Here is a 24,587-nt window from a genome sequence, read left to right as displayed (position 1 = left end):
TCGGTGCTGGGGCCAATTCTGTTCAATATATTTGTGAGTGACATTGCTGAAGGGTTATAAGGTAAAGTTTGCCTTTTTGAGGATGATACTAACATTTGTAACAGAGTGGACATCCGGGAGGGAGTGGAAAACATGAAAAAGGATCTGTGGAAGCTAGAAGAATGGTCTACAGTTTGGCAATTAAAATTCAATGCGAAGAACTGCAAAGTGATGCACTTAGGGAGTAGAAATCCATGAGAGACGTATGTGTTAGGTGGTGAGAGTCTGATATGTACGGACAGGGAGAGGGATCTTGGGGTGATAGTATCTGAGGATCTGAAGGCGACGAAACAGTGTGACAAGGTGGTGGCCCTAGCTAAAAGGTTGCTAGGCTGTATAGAGAGAGGTGTGACCAGCAGAAGAAAAGAAGTTTTAATGCCCCCATATAAGTCGTTGGTGAGGCGCCACCTGGAGTATTGTGTTCAGTTTTGGAGGCCATATCTTGCTAAGGATGTAAAAAGAATTGAAGGGTGCAAAGAAAAGCTATGAGAATGGTATGGGATTTGCGTTACAAGACGTATGAGGAGAGACTTGCTGACCTGAACATGTATACCCTGGAGGAAAGGAGAAACAGGGGTGATATGATACAGACGTTCAAATATTTGAAAGGTATAAATCTGCAAATGAACCTTTTCCGGAGATGGGAAGGCGGTAGAACGAGAGGACATGAAATGAGATTGAAGGGGGGCAGACTCAGGAAAAATGTCAGGAAGTATTTTTTTCATGGAGAGAGTGGTGGATAATTGGAATGCCCTTCCACGGGAGGTGGTGGAGATGAAAACGGTAACGGAATTCAAACATGCGTGGGATAAACATAAAGGAATCCTGGTCAGAAGGAAGGGATCCTCAGAAGCTTAGCATTGATTGGGTGGCAGAGCCGGTGGGGGGGGGGGGGGGGGGGGGGGGAGGCAGGGCTAGTGCTGGGCAGACTTATACGGTCTGTGCCCTGACAATGGCAGATACAAATCAAGGTAAGGTATACACAAAAGTAGCACATATGAGTTTATCTTGTTGGGCAGACTGGATGGACCGTGCAGGTATTTTTCTGCTGTCATCTACTATGTTACTATGAGGGGCATAATCAAATGGCGCTGGCGAAATAGATCGCCGGCGATCTATTTTGGCGGCGATGCAACAGCTGGCCGTAATCGTATTATCGGAAAAGATGGCAGGCCATCTTTTGTTTTTCGATAAAATGGTTTGGCCTGCCCAAATGCCAGAGTTTGCCGGGTTTGAGATCGCCGGTTTTGTTTTTCAGCGATAATGGAAAAAAATGACGGCCATCTCAAACCCAGCGAAATCCAAGGCATTTGGTCATGGGAGGAGCCAGCATTTGTAGTGCACTGGTCCCCATCACATGCCAGGACACCAACCGAGCACCCTAGGGGGCACTTCTAAAATTTTTTAAAAATACACAAATAGCTCCCAGGTGCATAGCTCCCTTACCTTGGGTGCTGAGCCCCCCAAATCCCCCCAAACCCACTCCCCACAACTCTACACCATTACCATAGCCCTTATGGGTGAAGGGGGGTACCTACATGTGGGTACAGTGGGTTTTGGGGTGGTTTGGAGGGCTCAACACTTACCACCACATGTGTAACAGGTAGGGGGGGATGGACCTGGTTCTGCCTGCCTGAAGTGCACTGCACCCATTAAAAACTGCTCCAGGGACTTGTATACTGCTATCAGGGAGCTGGGTATGACATTTGAGGCTAGCATACAGGCTGGCAAAAAAGGTTTTTATTTTTATTTTTTTAGTGTGGGAGGGGGTTGGTGACCACTCGGGGAGTATGGGGAAGTCATCCCCCATTTCCTCCGGTGGTCATCTGGTGAGTTGGGGCACCTTTTTAAGGCTTGGTCGTGAAAATAAAAGGACCAAGTAAACCTGGCGAAATACTGATTAACGCCGCTTTTTTTTTTCCATTATCCGTGAAAGATGGCCATCTGGTAGCCATGCCCATGCCAGCCCATGTCCCGCCTTCACTACACCGCCGACACGCCCCTGTGAACTTTCGCCAGCTTGGTGATGGGAAAGCGGTGATGGTGTCAAAAAAGCAGCTTTCGATTATACCGATTTCGCCGCTTTTGAGAGATCGCCGGCCATCTCCCGATTTATGTCAGAAGATGCCAAGTGATCACTTTCGAAAATAAGCCTGTATGTTACTATGAAAGAAGGTTTCCCATATCAGCATTTGTCTTTCATTTTGGGATCACTCTAATGACCTCTTTTCATATTTTATAGCATTGTCTATTGTCAGAGAGATTGTTCAGTGGGCGTGTTTGCATCATTCTTCTGACTTTCCTTCCCTAATTATGGCCTACATTCCAGAGATCGGGTGTATATCAAGATACCAAAAGCACTTCCAGTGGTGGTTGCCTCTCCGAACAAGAGATCTTCAGTGGTGACACAGATATCGGTTGGCGTAATCTTTCCATGATCCGACCCTTGCCCTGTGATTATTCCTGTAATCCAAGAGACATTTAGTTCACTTCTTGTGATTATTATGGACACTGGACTGAACTCTGGACTCTGTGGCTCGCATCCTTTTCCTTAGAGTCACATTTATTTGTTTTTTTTTTCCCTTTCCTGTTACCTTTTGATAGCTAATCTCCTCTGTGTATAGTCCTTTGTTCTTCTTCTATTTGTTTGATCCAGAGTCATGTACTTTTTCTCTCATACCTTAATCCGAAGACCTTTCTCACCTGCTTTTTGGATATAGAACATTTTCCTCAGTAGTTTTTCTTTTTCTCCTTCTCTCTATCTTGACCCTATCTTCCCTCTTCTTATTATTCACTTTTTCTGTGCCCTTTAGGCACCGCCATGTCTTATATTCCGTCCACTTGACCAACTATATCCCTTTCATTTGTTACCCTGAGCAGTAGTACAGGGAAACTTCTTAATGTTACTCTTACCTGTATCCTGGGATGCCCAGAGTTGGTAAAGGGATCTTGTAATATATCTCATTTCTTAGCTATGCCTGTACCCCCTCATTCCCTTGTCAAACCCCTTGTTTCAAATTGCCCTTGTCTCTTTCCTTCTTTGTTTCTATTTGACTCTAACGAGACAGCTAGTGGAAAGTCTTCCCCACTGTGTTTGTTCTATTCCTTTTCCTACCTTGTTTAATGCCAGATTTATTGACATATCCTGCTAGTATGGTGTTATGTTTCTGCTAGCAGGCTGGGGAGGGGTGGGAACCTCTCTGCTAGAGTAGCTGGGAGGGACTTACCTGCTATTGGTCAGCCGAGTTGTAGCTGACGTCTGCAGCTCAGACATCAGTATCCAGGCTCTATTTTTACCTGCTAATCCAGGTAAACGGTGCTTTGGTGTTTGAGCTCTGAGCTTGCCTTTAGCCTTGTAGTCTCTGTGATTGTAAAGCTAGTGCTGTGGAGGAGGGGCAATTGTGCTTTGCCCTTTCTCTCTGTTTTATGTTCCCTTGCTGTGGGTCTGTATTTGTGCTGATTGTAAACTTGTGCTGTGGAGGAGGGGTAGTGCTGCTTTGCCCTTTCTCTCTGTTTTGTGTTCCCTTGTTGTGTGTCTGTACTTGGGCTGTGCTTTGTTTCCCTTCTCTCTTTGTCTCCTGGGGAGGTGGTTAATTAGTTCTCCTTGCAGCTGAGGTTAGTCCTCGGGTGCTGGAGCAGTGTTTTGCTGTGTACTTTTTCTTTGTTTCCCTGTTGTGGCTCCTCCCCTTCCCTGTAGCTTGAGTGTGTTAACCCTTTGGTCTCTGGTTCAGAGTGTGTGTGTGTTCTGTAGCCAGTACCTTGCCTCTGGCTTGTATTTCTTTGTTTTGTTCTGGGTACTGTCTGCCCAGATCTGATTCTCAGTGGGGTTCAGCTTCTCCTGTTACTGCTGCTGTGGCTGGAGTCCCTAAGCCCTGCCAGCTGCCTGCAGGTAGGGGCTCAACTCCTACTGAACGGCGGCTAAGTGCAGGTGAAGACGGTTAGCTGCCCCAGTTTCGCTGTGCCTGCTGTTCCTTGGGGAGTGCCAGTCGCTGCCGGCTGATTGCTGTGTTCTCTACCTGTGAGGAAGCCTGCACCTCTCCTTGAAGTTGGTGTCCTGGGTGAGTACGCTGAGGGCGGGTTCTTGCTACTGTGGTTCAGTCTACCCTGGGCTCCCCTTGACTTCCTTACTGTTGGGGGAGGAGGAGGGGGGTCTGGGCTCAAGGGCTCATGAGCGAGGTTGAAGTACAGCTAACAGAACGCCAAAGCCATGAGCTCGACTGAACCCTCTGCCAAGCAATTACTCAGCAACTACATGCACAGGTACAGCAGGTGGCGGGGGCTGTGGCAGCCTTAAATCAACGGGTGGACCACCTTACTGGCCCTGGGACTGGTGGGGATTCTGTAGCCCCTAGCCCCCAGAGAGCCCTGGGAGGGGGTCTAGGTGTTTGGGCAGCCCAACCTCCACGCTATGATGGTAATAGCCAGACTTGTCGGGGCTTCATAAATCAGTGCCAGATTGTGTTTGAATTACAAGCCAGGGATTTCCCCACAGACCGGGTAAAGGTAGCATACATCATCTCCCTGCTCTCGGGACCAGCCCTTGCCTGGACCTCCCCGCTTTTGGAGAAGAAAGATCCCGTATTGGATAACTTAACTGAGTTCCTGAGGCAGTTCCGTCTCATCTTCGAGGAACCCGGGAAGGCCTCTTCAGCAGCAACTCAGCTTCTGAATTTACACCAGGGTCGGCTCTCTCTGGGCGACTATGCCCTTCAATTCCGGACACTATCAGCAGAATTAGGATGGGAGATTCAGAGCCTCACAGCTGTGTTTTGGCACGGGGTATCCCCGGTTATAAAAGATGAGCTCACGGGTCGGGAGCTTCCCTCTAATTTGGATGATCTGATTCGTCTTTGTACCCAAGTAGACATCCGCTTCAGAGGAAGCCAAGGGAGCCACAGCAGCAGATCCATCCACCACCACCTCTGGCCGCAGAGATGGACTAGGCTGCTTCTGGTGCAACACAGGACCATCTGCAACACGGGAGCTCTGGGTCTCCAGAGATGAGCCAAGTTGATCCATATAAGCTGTCCTTCGGGGGTGTGCTGGGATTCCACGCTTCAAAACAGGTGAGACAAAATTGAGTGGCTTCATGGGAACAGCTCCGGATGCACCTTGGCCTCATTTGGGGTGTTTAAGAATTTTTTGTCCCTGGATTGTCACAACCAGCTGAGCTGGGTACCATAAGCCAGCCTGATAGCCTTTATTTTGAAAGTCCAATCTGTAGCACCACAGTTCTTTACACTTTTGCACTGTCTCGACTCAAGTCTGGAAAGACACGGATATCATTGTTCTCATAATGGATCACCTTATGCTGCCGGGCCTATCGCAAGACCCAATCAGTCTTGGGATAACACAACAGTTTAACAATCAGGGCCTGTGGTGGCATGGCAGGATCTGGGCAGAGGTGCAGCTCACAATGGGCCCGTTTCAGTTCCAAGGTCGGAGAGACCAGCTCATGCGGGAAACACTTGCGAAACAACTTTTGTACATAAGCAAGAGGTTCCTTGCCTTCGGGTGGCACTCCCACAATGCGCAGATTAGAATAATGCTGCCAGTTCTCCAAGTTTTCCAACTGAGTCTGCAAGTCCTCCAGCTTACTGGCCAATCAGGTATGCTCCTGTTGGCTCTCCACACGGTCATCATCCAAGTCCATGATCTTGGTCTCTACATCCTCCAGCCATGTGGTCAGATCCTCTAATTTGGCATCCAGTTGTGCTACCACCAGGTCAGCTATTTCTTCCTTAGCGCCCCTGATTTCTCCTGGCACAGATGCCCAAGTAGGCTCAGAGTCATCCTGGTCTGGATCTGCGGGCTCCACCCCCTCCTTCCGCCTGCTCTTGAGCCACCACCATCTTTAGAAGCCTTCGCAGCATAAAGCTCTTTTATACTGGTCACAGTTTTAGTTTTCAAAACTTTAAGCATACTACCCAAGTCGCCTGTCCACCTCACTGCACCAGTGGAAAATCGATTAGAAAACATCTCTGAAAGTGCTGTTTATGATCAGTTTGGGGGAGAGTGCAGCACAGCCTCTTCAGGCGTGTCCGACTTGCATGAGCGGCAACCGGAAGTCTCCAATTAAGTTCTCTTAAAAAAACATTTTTTAAATGTCCTTCCTTGCACATCCCAATGCCTTGCTTTCCTCTGTCCCAGCACTTAAAAAACTACTTCCCTGACAAGCTTTCCCCACTCCTTCTCCCTCTTGCCCATGAAAGAGAATTTAGAGTAGCTTCCCCAATACCCCTCTTCTCTATTTGCTACCTAAAAAGAAAAGAAAGCAATTGGGGCTTCACATTCTCCTCTCGCTCCCCCAACAGCGTCTCTGAAGACAAGTTGTGTAGGATCAAAACAAAGTACTATTAACAATGGTGTGCTGGTAAATGTTTAAGAGGCTCTCTATAAAAATATATAAATAAATTTAAAAAATCCACCCGTAGATATGTATGTAACTGTATTATACATTCTATTGGTACAAATGATATGCGCAGGCAGCAACCAGTTTACAAATAATATTAAAACATACAATATTCTTTACTGTAAATTCCAAATGGCCAATTGATTTCCGCAGAATGCTTTGGCTGATTTTTCTCGCATATTTGTAGCCAACCTATGTGTGTGTCATGTTTCCACAACGCAGGAACTAGGATTGTGAGCCCTTGGGCCACTGCTGAGGAGCGGCAGTGGCAGGCAAAACTACTCCACACAGGGATAAGGCAGAACTCTGGCAGGGCCAGCTAGACTTCACCTGCACTTGACCATCGTTCCTCAGGAGTTGAGCCCCAGAGTGCAGGTGGCCGGCAGGACTTACTGGACAGGGCTGGCACTGGATACCAGCAGGATACACACAGGGACTAGAATGCACAGGGAGGCTAGGCAGAATACTAGACTAGGACTCTCAGACAGACAAAGGACAGAACTGAAAGCTGCAAGCAGCCACTGAAACAGGGAACAAACACCGGTAGACAAGAAACAGAACTGAAAGCTGCCAGGCAGCCACTGAACAAGAAACACAGACAACCTAGAACTAGACAAAGACATACAACCAAGAAACAAGACTGGGAAACAAGCAATAAAGTACAAGAAGCTACACAAAGACTAAACTAGAATCAGGCAAGAATACAGACTATAAACTGGACTAGGCAGAAGTGCAGCAAGCACCAACAAACCAGGGCCTTAGGTGACGCAAAGGCAAAGCAGAGAGTTTCCAAATGGCTAATAAGCCCAGCAGCAGCTGAGATTCACAGCTGCAGCAATCACAAGCCAAGCTGCTGTGCAGGCTCAAACAAGCCAAGCAAGTCTGGCAGGCCGGAAGATCCGGACTGGACTGGGCTGAAGTCTGGAACGGGAAACAGCACACAGACAATCCAGTGCAGCCAGCACACAGAGACAGAGACAGAACTAACTCAGGAAGAACAGACCGGAGCCAGCTCAGAAGCTGACCGCCGGAAATAAGGTGAGTCTGAGAGGGGTCACGGCCACAGACGTGACAGTACCTCCCCCTCAAGGCTCCCGTGTCCCCATGGGAGCTTTCAGGTTTCCATGGGTAACAATGGTGAAACCTACGGAAGAGCTTCAGAACTGGACAATGGTTAGCTGGACTGGAGCTTGAACTCGGCAGGGACTGAGCAACTTGGCTGAAACTGGAATTTGACTTGGACTCAGCATCTTGGCTGGAATTGGAACTCGGCTTAGGCTCAGCATCTAAGCTGGAACTGTGACTCGGTCTGGACTCAGCATCTTGGCTGGAGCTGGAACTCGGCTGGGACTCAGCATCTTGGCTGGAGCTGGGACTCAACATCTTGGCCGGAATTGGAACTCGGCTTGGACTCAGCATCTTGGCTGGAACTGGAACTCAGAGTAGACTCAGCATCTAGGCTGGGACTGCAACTCGATCCGGACTCAGCATGATCTTGGCTGGAACTCAAACTTGGACCGGCTCAGCATCATCTTGGCTAGAACTCAAACTCCGACCAGACTCAGCAGCATCTTGGCTGGAACTCAAACTCGGAGTGGACTCAGCATCTGGGCCGGAACTAGAACTCGGCTTGGACTCAGCATCAGCTCGGCTGGAAGCGTAAAAGGACTACAGGGAAGCCGCACACTCAGGACTTCTAACTCGCCTTCTCTCAGTGTCAGCTTCAGGAGTATCCCGCAGGGCAGGATCAAAGGAAAGTCTGAGGTGGTAATCCCAGAGCCGGGTAGAAAGATCAACGGCAGAAACTGGGTTATTAATGAACCCAAGCCAGGAGACACGTCTTCTCTCTGCTGCAGCTTCAGGGGTATTCTTCAGGGCTGGATCCGACAGAAGCACTGCCTGGTACTCACGAAGCGTCATAAAAGAGTCAAGAGCAAACATTAAGTTGTAACTGGAATCCGAACTGGAACTAGGAGCTGCGCCCGGACTGGGAGCTGGACCACCAACAGGAAACAAGGTCAAAGGATGGAACCCCATCTGGAAGGGGCTGAGGAGCGGCAGTGGCAGGCAAAACCACCCCAAACAGGGATAAGGCAGAACTCTGACAGGGTGAGCTAGACTTCACCTCTACTTGACCATTGTTCCTCAGGAGTTGAGCCCCAGAGTGCAGGGGGCCGGCAGGACAATGGACAGGGCTGGCACTGGATACCAGCAGGATACACACAGGGACTAGAATGCACAGGGAGGCTAGGCAGAATACTAGACTAGGACTCTCAGACAGACAAGGGACAAAACTGAAAGCTGCAAGCAGCCACTGAAACAGGGAACAAACACCGGTAGGCAAGAGACAAAACTGAAAGCTGCCAGGTAGCCACTGAACAAGAAACACAGACAATCTAGAACTAAACAAAGACATACAACCAAGAAACAAGACTGGGAAACAAGCAATAAAGTACAAGAAGCTACACAAAGACTAAACTAGAATCAGGCAAGAATACAGACTATAAACTGGACTAGGCAGAAGTGCAGCAAGCACCAACAAACCAGGGCCTTAGGCGATGCAAAGGCAAAGCAAGAGAGTTTCCAAATGGCTAATAAGCCCAGCAGCAGCTGAGATTCACTGCAGCAATCACAAGGCAACTATGGGTGCTGTGCAGGCTCAAACAAGTCAAGCAAGTCTGGCAGGCCGGAAGATCCGGACTGGACTGGGCTGAAGTCTGGAACGGGAAACAGCACACAGACAATCCAGTGCAGCCAGCACACAGAGGCAGAACTAACTCAGGAAGAACAGACAGGAGCCAGCTCAGAAGCTGACCGCTGGAAATAAGGTGAGTCTGAGAGGGGTCACGGCCACAGACATGACAGTGTGCTGTTCATCCAAGAATTCTTTTCACAATATTGACATTAAATCTGACATATGATTTACTGTCAGACTACTTCTCACCCTATATACCAATATATCCAATACTGGAAAACTGGAACAAGCTGAACTGGTACAGATTCCCACATAGACCTACAAGCCAGCAGAATTCTTCAGCTCAGTTACACATGCAGAACAGAGATAGACCCTCTTCAGAGTCTTCAAAAATTAACCTGAAATCCTAAGAAGCTAGACTCTGCATGCAACACAATACTAGGAAAACAGAACTGTACAAAATAAGACAGCAGATGTAAATTCTCAAATTGAACATATTCCAATCACTAAAATGAAAATAAAATGATTTTTTCTACTTTTGTTGTCTAGTGAGTTTGATTTCTTGATCATGTTGGTCCCAGTCTCTGATTCTGCTGCTCTCTATCTGTTCTCCTAACCCTGTTTCCAGGGTTTCCTGTCCATTTTTTTCTTTACGTTCCTCCTTTCTTCTTAATTTCTTGTCCTACATCCATAAATAAAAGCTGGGTTCTCCATGGACTTTACTGGAGGAGGTATAGAGTGGATTCAGCTTTTGCCTATTTTCTCCATCCATGTGCAGTTTTTCTCCTCTCTTCCCTTTCCCTCATCTCCATCCATGTGCATCTTCTTCTTTTCTCTTCACTCCCCTCTATCCATGTCCAGCATTTCTTCTATCTCCCATCCCTTGCATCCATGTCCAGCATTTTTCACCTCCCCGCCATGTGCATCTCCTTCCTCTCTCTTCCCTCCCCTCCATCCACGTCCAGCATTTCTCCTCTCCATCCATGTTCATCTCCTTCCTCTCTCTTCCCTCTCCTCCATCCATGTTCAGCATTTCTTCTCTCTTCCCTCCCCTCCATCCATGTGCATCTCCTTTCTCAGTCTTCCCTCCCCTCCATCCATGTCCAGAAATTCTCCTCTCTCTCCTTCCCTTCATCCATCCATGCCCGAGAATTCTCCTTTCTCCCCTGCCCTCCCTTCCATCCACCCATGTCCAGCAATTCTCCTCTCTCCCCTACCTTCCCCTCCATCCATCCACTCATGTCCAGCAATTCTCCTCTCTCCTCTGCCCTCCACTCTATGTTCAGCAATTCTCCTCTTTTCCCTGCCCCCTCCTATCCATCCAGCGATTCTCCTCTCTCCCCTGCCCTTCCCTCCCATCCATATCCAGTGATTCTCCTCTCTCCCCTGGCCTCCCCTCTCATCCATGTCCAGTGATTTGCCCCAGCCCCCACCTGTTCCCCTTTTCAGCCTCCGAGTTCTAGCCTTAGCCCCCTTCTCAGTTGCTGCTGCTAGTTCCAGTTCCAGCTCCTATGACACAGCCCCCCTTTTGTTCTTGCCACCTTGCATCTCTTTTACCTCAAAGCGGCAGTGTGACAGCATCAGTGAAAGAAACACAGTGAGGGAAGGCCCAAGCTGGCAGCCTGCTTCTTTCACTGACGCTATCACACTGCCGCTTTGAGATAAAAGAGATGCAGGGTGGCAAGAACAAAATGGGGGCTGTTGTGGGAGCTGAAGGTGGGGTGCACTCCAGAGGTCGGTGCCTCCCTGTCATGCCTACTGCGCTTACCAGGTTGCACTGGCCCTGGGGCAGAAGCGTAGGACAGAGGATTGCTCCTGCCCCATCATATCTGGTGCAACTGGGTTACAGATTTTCAGAAAATCTAACAATCGGCTCTTGCGAGCCGGTAAGAGCCAGCTCCAGCACACGAATGACTATAAAGCACTACATACAGCACCGTATGTTACTATATAACAAACATATATCGGATTATAATACATGGCACTATCCAGCATTAACAACATGACAAAATGCAGACTCAGACTTATTTCATCTTTCACTGCTAAAGCATGTTGTCTAATGAGCCTTGACCTTTCAGACAGACAAGGGTGCCAATGTACTAGAATAACAATGTTGTTATCAGCACCAACATGAAGGCCAGATCAGCCAAGGACTCTTGGAATTTCCATTGCAGCCAGAGAAGCGCTGTGGTTGGCAAAACTGCACTTTGTTTATGAAACCCTGGCTCCTTATCAAGCTGACCTCCTTCAATGTGGTGCCAGTGAGACAATCTTGTGTCCCCTGAACCCACAACATCTGGGATAAATAAAGTTATGTGTGTGTCACCGACAAGATTAGAATACATGTCATTAACCCACTGCAGCTCATGATTTCCGTATAAAAGGGGCTCTTATCTGAGGCAACGGCAGCTGTGTTGACATTCCATCTGAAGTGGAGCCTTGCGCTGCGTCTGATTGATCATCTGAAGAACACTCTGCCACCTGCTGGTCATCTGCATCAGATTGTATAGTTGTCATGTATAGATGTTTTATAAGTGATGAGGGTGTAGAGTAGCTGACTGAATTATAAGTTTGCCTAGGATAATGTGCGTTTTACTCTAGCTGTTTCTATGAGAAGACTTCCAATGTCTTCATGCTTGCTTTTCATATTATTATTACTGCTATTGTAAATACATAAGCACTCTATTATTATAAAACCCTTGGTGAGTTTTTATTATTTGGGCATTATGAGCTCAGATCTAGAGATAAGAGGGAACACATTTGCTTCTGACACTACCTTATTATATGCTAGAATGCGGCAGAGTCGTCACGTTCCCAGTAACACCCCAAAAGAGTGTTATCTGTGTATACTCCACAGATGGCCTGAACATTAAGTGTAAAGTCTACAGGTATGGAGGAAACCACTCACTTTACACATATAAGCATTGGTTGTAAGGTGCCCGTAATATTTCTTTAATCATTGTATTCTGGATTAAATAGATTGACCCCCATTTTAAATTCATACTAAAATACCAGCCCAGGTCTGGTAAGTATTCCAGGGAATCCACAGTTACTAGCTTGGGCTTCATACTAATAGCAGGATAATCAATTAAAAGTCAGAGAGAAGACCCAGACTTTCACCAGCTTCCTGGGTTAGAGCAGGCTTGGATCTGTGAAATGTGTATCAAGGCAAATTGTTTGAAAATGGTCTCCATGTTTACTATAATAAATACATTTCATTAAGTGTTTTATGAGTCTTGTCTGTGTGGTGGTTAAGCTCCAGTTGTCACGGTTGTGCCCATATTTCGTGCTCTCCTTCCTCTCACCACCTGGTGGCCAGACCTGGTGGCTGCAATGGACTGTCTGGTTACTGTCACCCGTTCCAGATTTCAGCCCAGTCCGGTCCGGATATTCCAGACTGCCAAACTTGCTCTTTCTGTTTGAACCTACACAGCACCCGTAGTTTCCTGGTGATTGCTGCAGCTGGGCTTATTAGCTAGTTTGAAACCTTTCTGCCAGGGCCGGTCCTAAGGTCTCTGGTACCCCCCTGCAGACTATCAGTTGGCACCCCCCCCCCCCCACCCCCGTGGGGCCATTACCTGGCTTAAAGAACTTGATTGAGAAGATTCTTCTTCTCTACTGCTCTGCCGAGCGAGTCCCGACTGGTGGCGTGGCCCGTGGACGGCAGGGGTGGATGAGGAGTGCACTAGCCAGTGCAGGAAAGGTCAGGCCAGGGGCGGAAGTTTAGGCAGTGAGTCAAGCAGCTGGGAGCCTCAGTGCCTGGGACGGAGGAGCGAGCCAGCCGGAGGACATGGGACATGAGACGCTTAGGCAGTTAGGCTACTCACTTGCTGCAACCGCAAGGCACACTGGCGCGCACGCAGTGGGAGGAGGCGTCGTCTCGTGACGTTGAGAGCGGAGGAGCTGTAAAGCGCGTGCGCTGCCACATGCAGCGTTACGGCGGGAACTGGAAGCGGGAAGGCCGTCGAACAGCTGGGCGGGCCGTGGGAGCAGGCGCCCTTGAAGGCAGGCGCCCTCCTGCGGTGTTTACCTCGCTTACCGGGTTGGACCGGCCCTGCTTTCTGCTTTGCCTTTGCATCGCCTTAGGCCCTGGTATGTTGGTGCTTGTTGCACTTCTGTTTAAGTTCTTGCCTGAGATTCTTGTTTGTTTCTAGTTAGGCTGTGTGTAATTTAGATTAGGTTGTTGTTTGTTTGCTAGTCCTGTCTCTGGGTTATAGTTTTATGTTTAGTCTTTGTTTGTGTCTTTGTGGCTGCTCTGCATCTTTCAGTTCTGTGTCTTGTTATCAGTGTTTTGTTCCCTGTTTTAGTGGCTGCTTGCAGCTTTCAGTCCTGCCCTTTAGCTTTCCCTTCCTTGCCCTGCTGCCCCTGTATGTTCCTTTCCCCTCTGACCCTCAGTCCTGGTTCAGCCTAGTGGGTATCCAGTCCTGCCTTGCCCAGTAAGTCCTGCCGGCCACCTGCAGTCAGGGGCTCAACTCCTGGTGAAAGGCGGCCAAGTGCAGGTGAAGTTTAAGTGTGCCTGCTCTGCTTATTCCTGCTTGTTTGCCTCTGCTGCAACTCCAGTCCGGGGTTCCAGTACTGTTCTGCCTAGTCTCTGGTGTGGGGTGGTTTTGCCTGCCACTGCTGCTCCTCGGCAGTGGCCCAAGGGCTCACAAACCTTTTTCCAGCTTTGAAAACGTGACACCAGTGAAATACTGTGCATCTTCAGTAGTGTTACAGAAATGATAAGTAGAGTAATGGTTGCAGTGTTCCTTACCGATCTGCAGCCAGTCCATCTTGTCTTTCCATTTCCCATTGATCCCTTTCCGTCTCTCCTGCAACTGGGCAAGTTTTTCTGTAATCTGGAAGACAAGAGCAGCATATTTGGAAATCAAGGACATAATCTGAAGAGGTTATTTACAACTCTAGAAAGAAGCACGAAGGGAGTCAAGAAAACTAGCAGCTGAGTCTGTCTGGCACATAGGTATTGCTACAGGGGGCAAGGGGGGTGTCAAATTCCCCCCCTTCCCCCCGAAGTCTGGCATCTCTTCCTCTCCTCCTGCAGCATGTGCCAGCATTTTTCTGCAGTCTTCCCCCCCCCCCCCCCCCCCCCCGGCAGTCCTCCAACCGTTCAAATGAATCTCATTGAATTCTTTGACTGGGTGACCGGAGAATTGAATCATGGACGTGCTATAGACGTAATCTACTTAGATTTCATCAAAGCTTTTGACACAGTTCCCCACAGAAGGCTCTTAAATAAACTGGACGGGCTGAAGATAGGACCCGAAGTGGTGAACTGGATTAGGAACTAGTTGACGGACAGACGCCAGGGGGTGGTGGTTAATGGAATTCGCTTGGATGAGGGAAAGGTGACTAGTGGAGTGCCTCAGGGATTGGTGCTGGGGCTGATTCTGTTCATTATATTTGTGAGTGACATTGCCGAAGGGTTAGAAGGTAAAGTTTGCCTTTTTGCGGATGATACTAAGATTTGTAACAGAGTGGACACCCCGGAGGGAGTGGAAAACATGAAAAAGGATCTGAGGAAGCTAGAAGAATGATCTAAGGTTTGGCAATTAAAATTCAATGCGAAGAAATGCAAAGTGATGCACTTAGAGAGTAGAAATCCACGAGAGACGTATGTGTTAGGCGGTGAGAGTCTGATATATACGGATGGGGAGAGGGATCTTGGGGTGATAGTATCCGAGGATCTGAAGGCGACGAAACAGTGTGACAAGGTGGTGGCTGTAGCTAGAAGGTTGCTAGGCTGTATAGAGAGAGGTGTGACCAGCAGAAGAAAGGAGGTGTTGATGCCCCTGTATAAGTTGTTGGTGAGGCCCCACCTGGAATATTGTGTTCAGTTTTGGACGCCGTATCTTGCTAAGGATGTAAGAAGAATTGAAGCGGTGCAAAGAAAAGCTACAAGAATGGTATGGGATTTGCGTTACAAGACGTATGAGGAGAGACTTGCTGACCTGAACATGTATACCCTGGAGGAAAGGAGAAACAGGAGTGATATGACATAGACGTTCAAATATTTGAAAGGTATTAATCCGCAAATGAATATTTTCCGTAGATGGGAAGGCGGTAGAACTAGAGGACATGGGGAGGAAGTGCTTGATGGCTGCTTGATTTCTTAGCTCCTCACTCTTCCCCCAGTATTTCGCTATTTTTGGCCGCTTTCACGAGTGATAAAGGGTCTGCCTGGCAGCGGATAAGCGGTGGGAGCCATGAGTAAATCGGGGGCTGCCTCCAGAAAATATGGTGAGCGCCATTCCGTTCGACAATAGGGAAAGTGCTCGCAGCGCCACGTGTCACCGGCAGGGCATTTGGGGTCCAATTCGGAATCAGCATTTTCCCATGCAGAGCAGCTGGAACAGAGCTCCAAACATCGCGCTTCCCACAACCTGGCAAAAAGCTTGGAAGCGATCAGGACAGAAATAAAATCCTCTAAGGAGGAGATCCTGGAAAGGATCGATGTTATGAGTGCCGACATTCGCGAGCTGGGAGGCAGAGTAGAAGACTTGGAGGCTCGCATGGATGATAAGGGGGAACAGCTTAATACAGCGGAAACCAGGCTTACCCAGGTGCTCGCAGCTTGCGATGATCTCCAGTATAAGATCGATGATCTGGAGAATCGTGGCCGTTGTAAGAACCTTCGCTTCAGAGGAGTTCCGGAGGCGCGAGATGGTGAAGACGTTCCCGCCGTTGTGAGACTTTTGTGTGGCAAGCTGCTGGGAGCTGATCTGGACCCTACTGAAAGTATTATAGAACGTGCACATAGGGCCTTGAAAAAACAAGCGGACAATCGCCCTCGCGACATAATTGTCTGATTTGCATCATTTACCTTCAAAGAAAAAGTTTTGCAATGTGCTCGCCAGTCGGGTACAGTGGAGTATAACGATGCTCGTGTGGGGGTTTTCCAGGACCTCTCACTCTTCACATTAGCACAGAGACGAGCCATGAAGCCAGCACTTGATATTCTAATCAAAGAGAAGATTTCGTACCGTTGGGCTTTCCCCTTCGCGCTCTGGTTTACAGTTACAGGAGCAGCATGCCGGGTGAGACATTTGGCGGAGGCCTGGAAGAGGCTACATGAAGCAGGTTTGAAGCAACATGCTTCACCTCCAGTGGAAATCGCATCGGACACCAGGGAGAAATTGCAACGATGGAAACGTGTTTCTCGCAAGGGGAAGTGAACATTACTATCAACCTGATTGTTTTGTGACTTTCCTGCTAGCGGGGCTTTCTTTTTGGGTGCTTTAACAATTGGACTAATCCTTTGTTGTTTCCTTTGATGCTTTTCTAATATGCTGTAGAGAATATGCTTGCTGTGGGGCGAGGTGGGTTTGGGTGAGTAGACTGTAGGGGTAAGATGAGGAATGAATGAGAGTATGTTTGGATAGTATGACGGGTGGGAGGGGGTTAGCATGGAGTGAGTGTTTCTAATTCTTTGTTTGATTTATGTGGTAATGTGGGTTTGTCGACTGGGTAATGGGGAAGATGCTGAGAGAGCTTTTAAGGATGGCTTAGCCCAAACGTTAGAGTTGGGGTGTGTGAAGTGGTTTGAGAGCAATGATAAGTAGGGGGGAGTGGGGGGAGATTTGAGTGTGCTGTGGGGTACTGTGGCTCCTTGTTCTATTTTTCCTAGGTGGGAGGATTTGTTGGGTTCTCAGCCTAGTGGTTGTGGTAAGGGGGGGGCGGGGGGGGGGTTGGGGGGGAGGGGAAGGGGGTATGGTAGACTGTGGGGAGAAGGTGGGTGGGGGGACTCCCTTTTTTTTTTTCAGCACCTGTGGTGTTGTTCTGGTTGGGTCGGGGGGGGGGGGGAGGGGCTTCCACTTCTCCTGTTCCACATGCGTCTTGCCTGGTAGTGATTAGGTTATACCTATGAGTAAAGTTTTAAAGTTTTTGTCTTATAATGTTAAAGACCTTAATTCGCCTCAAAAGCGTCAAAAAATGTTTAAGGAATTGGTGCATCTGAAACCTCATGTGGTGTTCCTCCAGGAGACTCACCTGCGAAGGGAACACGAATGGTACTTGACCTCTCCTCATTATCCAACTGCTTTTGGGCCTCCGCTTCTGACGGCTCTAAAAAAAAGGGGTGTTGCAATACTGCTACATTCATCTCTGCAGGTTCAAGTGGGTAGGGTGCAGAGGAACACAAAGGGGAGATTCTTGCTTTTACATCTTACAATTGATAACGAGGCTCTTAATTTGGTTTCCTTATATGCTCCGAATGAGGGACAGGTAGGATTTTTTCGGAAGGCAGTGGGTCGCATCACTTCATGTCTTTCGGGTAAGTTGATCGTTGGGGGGGGGGGGGGGGGGGGGGACTTTAACGCGACGTTACATCCAGATTTGGATAGATCAGGCAAGCCTTCTGTAGTTGATGGCCAAGTATCCTGCGCCTTTAATCAGTTTGTGAGAGACATCGGAGTTGTAGACGCATGGCGGGTTGTACACCCACGTGCTCGGGATTACTCGTTTTTCTCTCACTCCTATAATACCTATTCGCGAATTGATTATGTGCTGTTGGACATCTCGTTAACTCATGCTGGATGGGAGGCGGACATTGGTTCTTGTACCCTATCGGATCACGCCCCTGTTTGGCTTTGTTTGCCCTTCCTTGGGGAGGAGGACAGGGTGGACCTTAAATACCACGTCACTGAGGGAGGAGGAGATACTTGGGGGCTATAGGCAGCTTTTTAAAGAGTACATAGAGTTTAATTCTAATTCAGGCTCAGCCCTGGGAGTGGTCTGGGACGCCTTGAAGGCCATTTCCCGGGGATTTTTCCTTCAGAAGGCTAGTTGTAGGGCAAGGAAACAACGGGCTGAGGTGGCGGGGTGTTTGTCCCGTTTATCGGCTCTTACTGAACAGCACAAGATATCACACTCGGTGGATACTTTACGTGAGATTCAGGGTCTTCGCTTAAAACTAGACCACATTTATTCCACCCAATTGCAATTTGTTAATGCCAAGTATCAGTGTTCACAATACGTCCAGGCCAATAAACCTAGTAGGGCTTTGGCGATCAAGTTGGCGCAGTGAAAAATTGATCGTACTATTTTAAAAGTGGGGGATGGCAGGGGTGGCTATATTACCTCCTCGGGTAAGATACGACAGCGCTTTCAGGAGTTCTACCAAGAACTTAACTCATCTGATATTAACCCATCTATAGGGGAAATGAATACCTTTCTCTCGGTTTATTCTCTTCCACAATTATCTGTGGCTCAGCAGGAAGGTCTGGATGGTCAGGTTTCTGTGGAGGAAGTATCGCGGGTCATTAAAGCTTTGCCATCAGGGAAATCGCCGGGTTTAAATGGCCTGCCCAACAAATTTTATAAAACCTTTTGTGGGGAGTTGGCTCCATTGTTGACCGAGCTTTTTAATGCGGTTTTAACGGGAGAGGACTTTCCTTCTTCCACGCGGGAAGCTTGGATTGCGGTACTTCCTAAGCCTGGAAAGGATAAGACGGAATGTGCATCCTACCGTCCAATTTCTATATTAAATTCGGATGTAAAGATTTTAGCGAAGGTGCTAGCAAACCGACTAGCGAGGGTCTTGCCCTATTTAATACATCCTGATCAGGCCGGCTTTATCCCTAATAGACAAGCTATGGATAATGTTCGTCGTATGCTTCATCTGATCCATGTATCAAAGAAGAACAAGCTGTCGGTCTGTTTGTTGGGTCTGGATACGGAAAAGGTCTTTGACCGCGTGCATTGGCCTTTCATGCTCCAAGTTCTAGACAGATTTGGGGTGGGGCCGAGGTTTCGTAGGTGGGTGGAGGCTCTTTATCATCTCCCGAGTGCATGTGTTCGTATAAATGGTGGCAATTCCCAGGGGTTTTCGCTTTATCGTGGTACTCAACAGGGGTGCCCATTGTCCCCGCTGTTGTTCGCCTTGGTTATGGAACCCCTGGCAGTTTCTATCCGTATGGATCCCAACATAACGGGTATCGTGGTGGGGCATCAGGAGTATAAAATAGCTCTGTTCGCGGACGATGTTTTGCTCTCTTTAACGAGGCCCCTGCTCTCTCTCCCGAACCTTATGCAGAAGTTGTGCGCTTACTCTAAGGTCTCTGGGTTTAAATTAAATCTGAGTAAATCCGAGGCCTTGGCTCTTGGAATTTCCTCTCTGGTTTTAGACTCTCTAAAATCTACATTTTTTCGTTGGGTTACAAAAGGACTCACATATTTGGGTGTTACCTTAACTCCGGAGTTAGAGGGCTTGTTTTTGGCTAATTACCCTCCTTTGTTGAAATTCATTTATAAGGACTTGGACAGGTGGGAGAATATAGACCTCTCCTGGTTAGGCAGGATTGCCACGTTAAAGATGAATGTCTTGCCCAGATTATTATACCTCTTTCAGGTATTACCGTTGCGGATTTCTAGGGGCTATTTATCTAAGTTGCAGGACCGCTTGATTCGGTTTGTTTGGTCTAATAAACACCCACGCTTGCCTCGGGCATTGCTGTATCGGGCTCGGAAGAAGGGAGGTCTGGGAGTACCTAACATTCTGTGATACTACAAGGCTGCTCAGGCGAGACCGGCCTTCGAGTGGTTTCAGGCTCACCCCCAAAAGTTGTGGGTATACATGGAGCAGGGCGAGATGGGGTCTTGGTCCTTCCGTTCTTTGTTATGGCTTCCTGCTAGGTTTTGAGGCTTGGGGGGTGACCTGAATCCTTCAATCGCATCCACATTCCATTATTGGGATGGACTTTTCATTAAGCCAGATGGGATGCTTTCTCGGCTCTCGCCTATAGCCAATAACCCTCTCTTTGCTCCTAGGCTTCAGCCAGGGCCTTTCGCATGGTGGGCTTCCCTGGGGCTGGTGTCTTGGGGCCAGCTCTTTGAGGATGATTGTTTGATTTCATTTGATTCTCTTAAGGACCAGTTTTCGCTTCTGCCCCAAGAAATGTTTGCTTATACACAGTTACGACATTTCTTGTCTTCTCGAGATATCCGTTCGAAAATATTGCTTGAAGATTCTTTTCTTAAAGATTTTTGCGAAGATTCCCGGACCACCAGAGGTCTCATTACTTGTCTCTACTCTTACTTGAGTCAGCAACTTCGCCCTAGCCTACTTCATAGAGAGCGCTGGCATCAGGAGCTAGGGGTTACCCTTGATGAGGCTGATTGGGCGGCTTGGGAGAATGGTTGGGCGAAGGTATCAATAGCTGTTCCCTTCCAGGAAAATGTGTTAAAAGTACTTTATAGAAGGTACTTGACACCTGCGAGGTTATGCCACATGTTTTTGGATGTATCTCCCTTGTGCTGGCGTGGATGTGGCCAGAAAGGAACTATGGGTCACATATGGTGGTCTTGCCCAAAAGCCAGGGCATATTGGAAATCTATTCAATATAGATTACAATATTGGTTTCGGAGGCCTGTTAAATGGTCTCCGGAATACTTTCTCTTTTCCAAAAAACCACCTGTCTTACCAAATCTCAGGGGTTATTGACCAGGCAGGCCATGTTGGCAGCGAGAGTGGTATTAGCAGCATATTGGAAATCCCCCGAAGTTCCTTCTACAGCACGATGGTTGAACAAGTTGTGGTACATTTGCAAGCGGGAGAGACTTCGCTCTGAGCAAAGTTGTACTGTGGCGAAGTGGGAGATAATGTGGGAGCCCTTCCTGAAGAACTGTTCTTGTTAATAGTTACTTGGTGGGGAGGTGTGGGTGGGGTGGGGGATTGGTGGGATGATAATAAGCTAGTGGGATTATGAGTGTCTAGGGGGAGTGGGGGGGAGAGATTTAAAATTGATGAAAAAGTTGAAGATGCAGTTTGTTATATGGATCTTGTTGACTCTTGTCATCGATTATCTGCTTTGGGCTGTTGAGCAATGTTGCTGGGGTTTTATGTACTGATTTTGTCTTATGGCCTTTATTGCTGTTTGTACATTTGTCAATGTTCAATAAATTCTTCAAAAAAAAAAAAAAAAAAAAGAACTAGAGGACATGAAATGAGATTGAAGGGGGGCAGACAAGAAAAATGTCAGGAAGTATTTTTTCATGGAGAGAGCGGTGGATATTTGGAATGCCCTCCTGCGGGAGGTGGTGGAGATGAAAACGGTAACAGAATTCAAAAATGCGTGGGATAAACATAAAGGAATCCTGTTCAGAAGGAATGGATCCTCAGAAGCTTAGCGGAGATTGGATGGCAGAGCCGGTGGTGGGAGGCGGGGCTAGTGGTTGGGAGGCGGGGCTAGTGCTGGGCAGACTTCTATGGTCTGTGCCCTGAAATGGCAGATACAAATCAAGGTCAGGTATACACATAAAGTAGCACATATGAGTTTATCTTGTTGGGCAGACTGGATGGACCGTGCAGGTCTTTCTCTGCTGTCATCTACTATGTTACTATGTTACTGTATTTTCAAATGTAAGACAAATTGAACCCAAGTTTTCTTGGGTTAATGTGGGATATAAATGTCAAATAAAAAAAAAAAACCCAGATCTTTTATCCTCTACTTTTTAAGGCACTGCCTATCCAACTGGATGGTGATGGCACAAAGAAGGAGAAATTAGATCTTACCTGCTAATTTGCTTTCCTTTAGTCCCTCCGGACCGGACCAGGATTGGACTGTTGGGTTGTGCCCGCCTACCAGCAGGTGGAGACTGAGAAAAAACTCTGACTCTAGAGAGCCATTAGGAGCCCTGGCCATGTGACCTTAGCCTCAGTATTTGAATAACAAAGCAGGAAAGAAAGAAAGAACTTCTGTGCCGTATGGAATCCTAGCAGCCACAAATTCCTCGGCAAAACCGAGTACTAGAGCTCACCAGCAACTCTCACCAGAGAAGTGGCATGGCCCATTCGTATTAGAGCTCGCCAGCAACTCTCACCAGAGAAGTGGCATGGCCCATTCATATTAGAGCTCACCAGTAACTCTCACCAGAGAAGTGGTATGACTCACTTAAGGTTTCATATATATTCCATCAACTGAGCTCACCAGCAACTCTCGGCAGAGAAGTGGTATGACATATTTAAGGCTTTATATATATTCCAGCAACTGAACTCACCAGCAACTCTCACCAGAGAAGTGGTATGACATATTTAAGGCTTTATATATATTCCAGCAACTGAACTCACCTGCAACTCTCACCAGAGAAGTGGTATGACCCATTAAGGTTTTATATATATTCCAGCAACCGAGCTCACCAGCAACCACCAGAGAAGTGGTATGGATCACACAAAGTCTTTTTTTTGTTGTTGTTTTTTTTGTTTTTTAAACATTCCACGTGTGGTAAAGGAACAAATACACTTCCAAACTTAATAAAAGAATCTAAAGAGTTGATAGAACATGGGAGGGGCCTGGTCCGGTCCGGAGGGACTAAAGGAAAGCAAATTAGCAGGTAAGATCTAATTTCTCCTTCCTTAGCATCCCTCCGGACCGGACCAGGATTGGACTGTTGGGAAGTACCAAAGCAGTAATCTTACGGGAGGGACAGACATTGAGAATGTGGTAGAGTCCCTGAAGACACCCAAACTAGGATGAATACGAAGCCAAAGCTTGACGATCCAAGAACCGCCAATAAACTAAATAGAATGACTACAAAGCAAAAAAGCTGAAGCTGAAAAGTCCAAGCGACGCTGAACATTGTCCCCTACCAAGTGGCCGCTATATATTGTCCCCTACCGCACTATCAGTGCAGCGCAAAGGACAGAGAGACTCGAGAAAAAACGACTGAAAGAAGGATGACAAAGGTAGAAGCAGAGCCGCCTGGCAACAAAAAACTGCAATGAATCTACCTCAGCTGAGAAAGTGGAAACCGAAATCCTGAAGTACAATACTCCAGATATTGTAGACTATTGCTGACCTAGCAACAGATTGGAAGTATGTAAAGCCTGTCAGTGAGAAAGTACCTGATCACTAGAAGCTAAATAGGTAAAAACAAGAATGCAGTTAAATACTATGCAGAAGAAGAAGGTACCTAAATCCTTGCTGCAAACTAGACTGAAGGTCCAAATAAACTGACAGCCGCTGCAGTTACCCAACATGAAAAAAAAAAAAAAACATATCTCAGAGCGCAATTCAACTGAGAGAGAAAGAATCATCTGTAGCTGTTGCCTCTGCAAGCCAATCACCTGAGACTCTTGTCGTAGACCCCAATTAGTGAAAACGGGAATAAATCAACAGTAGACACTTGTTAGTACCTTTCATCTGTTAGAAACATATAGAAGTCCATAAAACACTACACAGTTCCAGGAACAACATGTATAGAATGTTTGTACGTTTAGGAATCTAGCCAGGTGCTCATGGTCTGGATTGGCTGTGGACCGAAAGGTGGGCTCGATAGGACCTTTGAGCTTTTCCCAGTGTGGAATTAAATATGTACTTATGTAGTAGAACTATAAATATACATATATATTTTCACAGATGCAGCCATCAAAAAACTGGTCACTGTGTATATGCTCTCGGCATACCTGCAGGAAGAATGCTCAATCTCAACCACCAGACCACTAGTGAGAATACAGAGGCCAACTGAGCGGAGGGATTCCATCAGAGATAAATATCTGGATACGAGAGGGCATCTATCTCTGCCGCTGACAAGTCTTTTTAGCAAGAGAGTAAGCGAGGCACATGGAAGGTCAGAGCGAAAAGAAATAGTTGTAGAACTGGGACCTCCCCTTAAGGTACTATCCACTGAGAACTTTTTTTTTTTTTTTTTTTTTTTTTTTTCAATGGTCACGAAATTGACAGAGTGAAAAGCTGCCCAAAAAAGACTACCGAGACTCCAAAGCGAATGAAGAAAAAATTCCTTCTTGGGAGCTAGAAAGTAAAATTTTACTCTGCAAAATAGAGCAAGGTAATGGCCGAAGGCCCAAGAACATCCAGAGAAAACAGAAAGTGGGACGCTTGTAGAGAAGACAAAAACAGTCTGCGCCAACTTGACTAAACAAAGAGAGAAAAAATAGAAACATGCTATGAAATCTAATGAGATCACACGAGAGCTCAAAAGAGAGACCTGGCTACATGCACCCCATAACCTAGGGTGTGCCCGAAATGCACCACCCGTTGCTTGACCTGACAACTCTGCCAATAAGACTGTCTGTAATGAACCAGACATCTATGGAAAGGATGAAACGACGAGACGTAGTTTCATGAGCGCCACTGCTACTACGACCATAACTTAAGAAAAAAGTGCGCGGAGCCGACGCGAGACCGAAGAGCAGGGCAAGAAAACTGGTAATGAGGACCTTATCATCCTCGTATCACGGACATTACTCCTCCTATACTGAGATGTACTAAGATGTACCGACCCACATCCATAAGAAATGAATGTGGTACTTGCAACCTGGATTGACCACAACTGAGAACAGGATGCTGGGCTTAATGGACTCTTAGACTTTCCCCGTATGACCATACTCATATACTAATAGCAAAAATGCACAGGAAGTGAAAGAATCCCCTTCCAATTGAAAGGAAGGTCTGGAATGAGGACATATAGAATGAAAATGAAAGGATC

At 47.4% G+C, this 24,587-nt stretch overlaps 1 protein-coding gene across 1 annotated transcript in view; it reads right to left on the bottom strand.

The window, feature by feature from the left end:
- Window positions 1-24,587, bottom strand: part of SPTBN2 (spectrin beta, non-erythrocytic 2) — a 1,201,559-nt gene that overhangs the window by 160,997 nt on the left and 1,015,975 nt on the right. The window contains exon 28 of the mRNA XM_030217767.1: window positions 13,900-13,984. Within this exon, the coding sequence (XP_030073627.1) occupies window positions 13,900-13,984 (85 nt within the window). The remainder of the gene's footprint in view (window positions 1-13,899; window positions 13,985-24,587) is intronic.

This window comes from Microcaecilia unicolor, chromosome 11 (assembly GCF_901765095.1).
Source record: "Microcaecilia unicolor chromosome 11, aMicUni1.1, whole genome shotgun sequence".
NCBI lineage: Eukaryota > Metazoa > Chordata > Amphibia > Gymnophiona > Siphonopidae > Microcaecilia > Microcaecilia unicolor.
The sequence above is the reverse complement of the archived record's forward strand: the minus strand, read 5'-3'. Positions and strand labels throughout refer to the sequence as shown.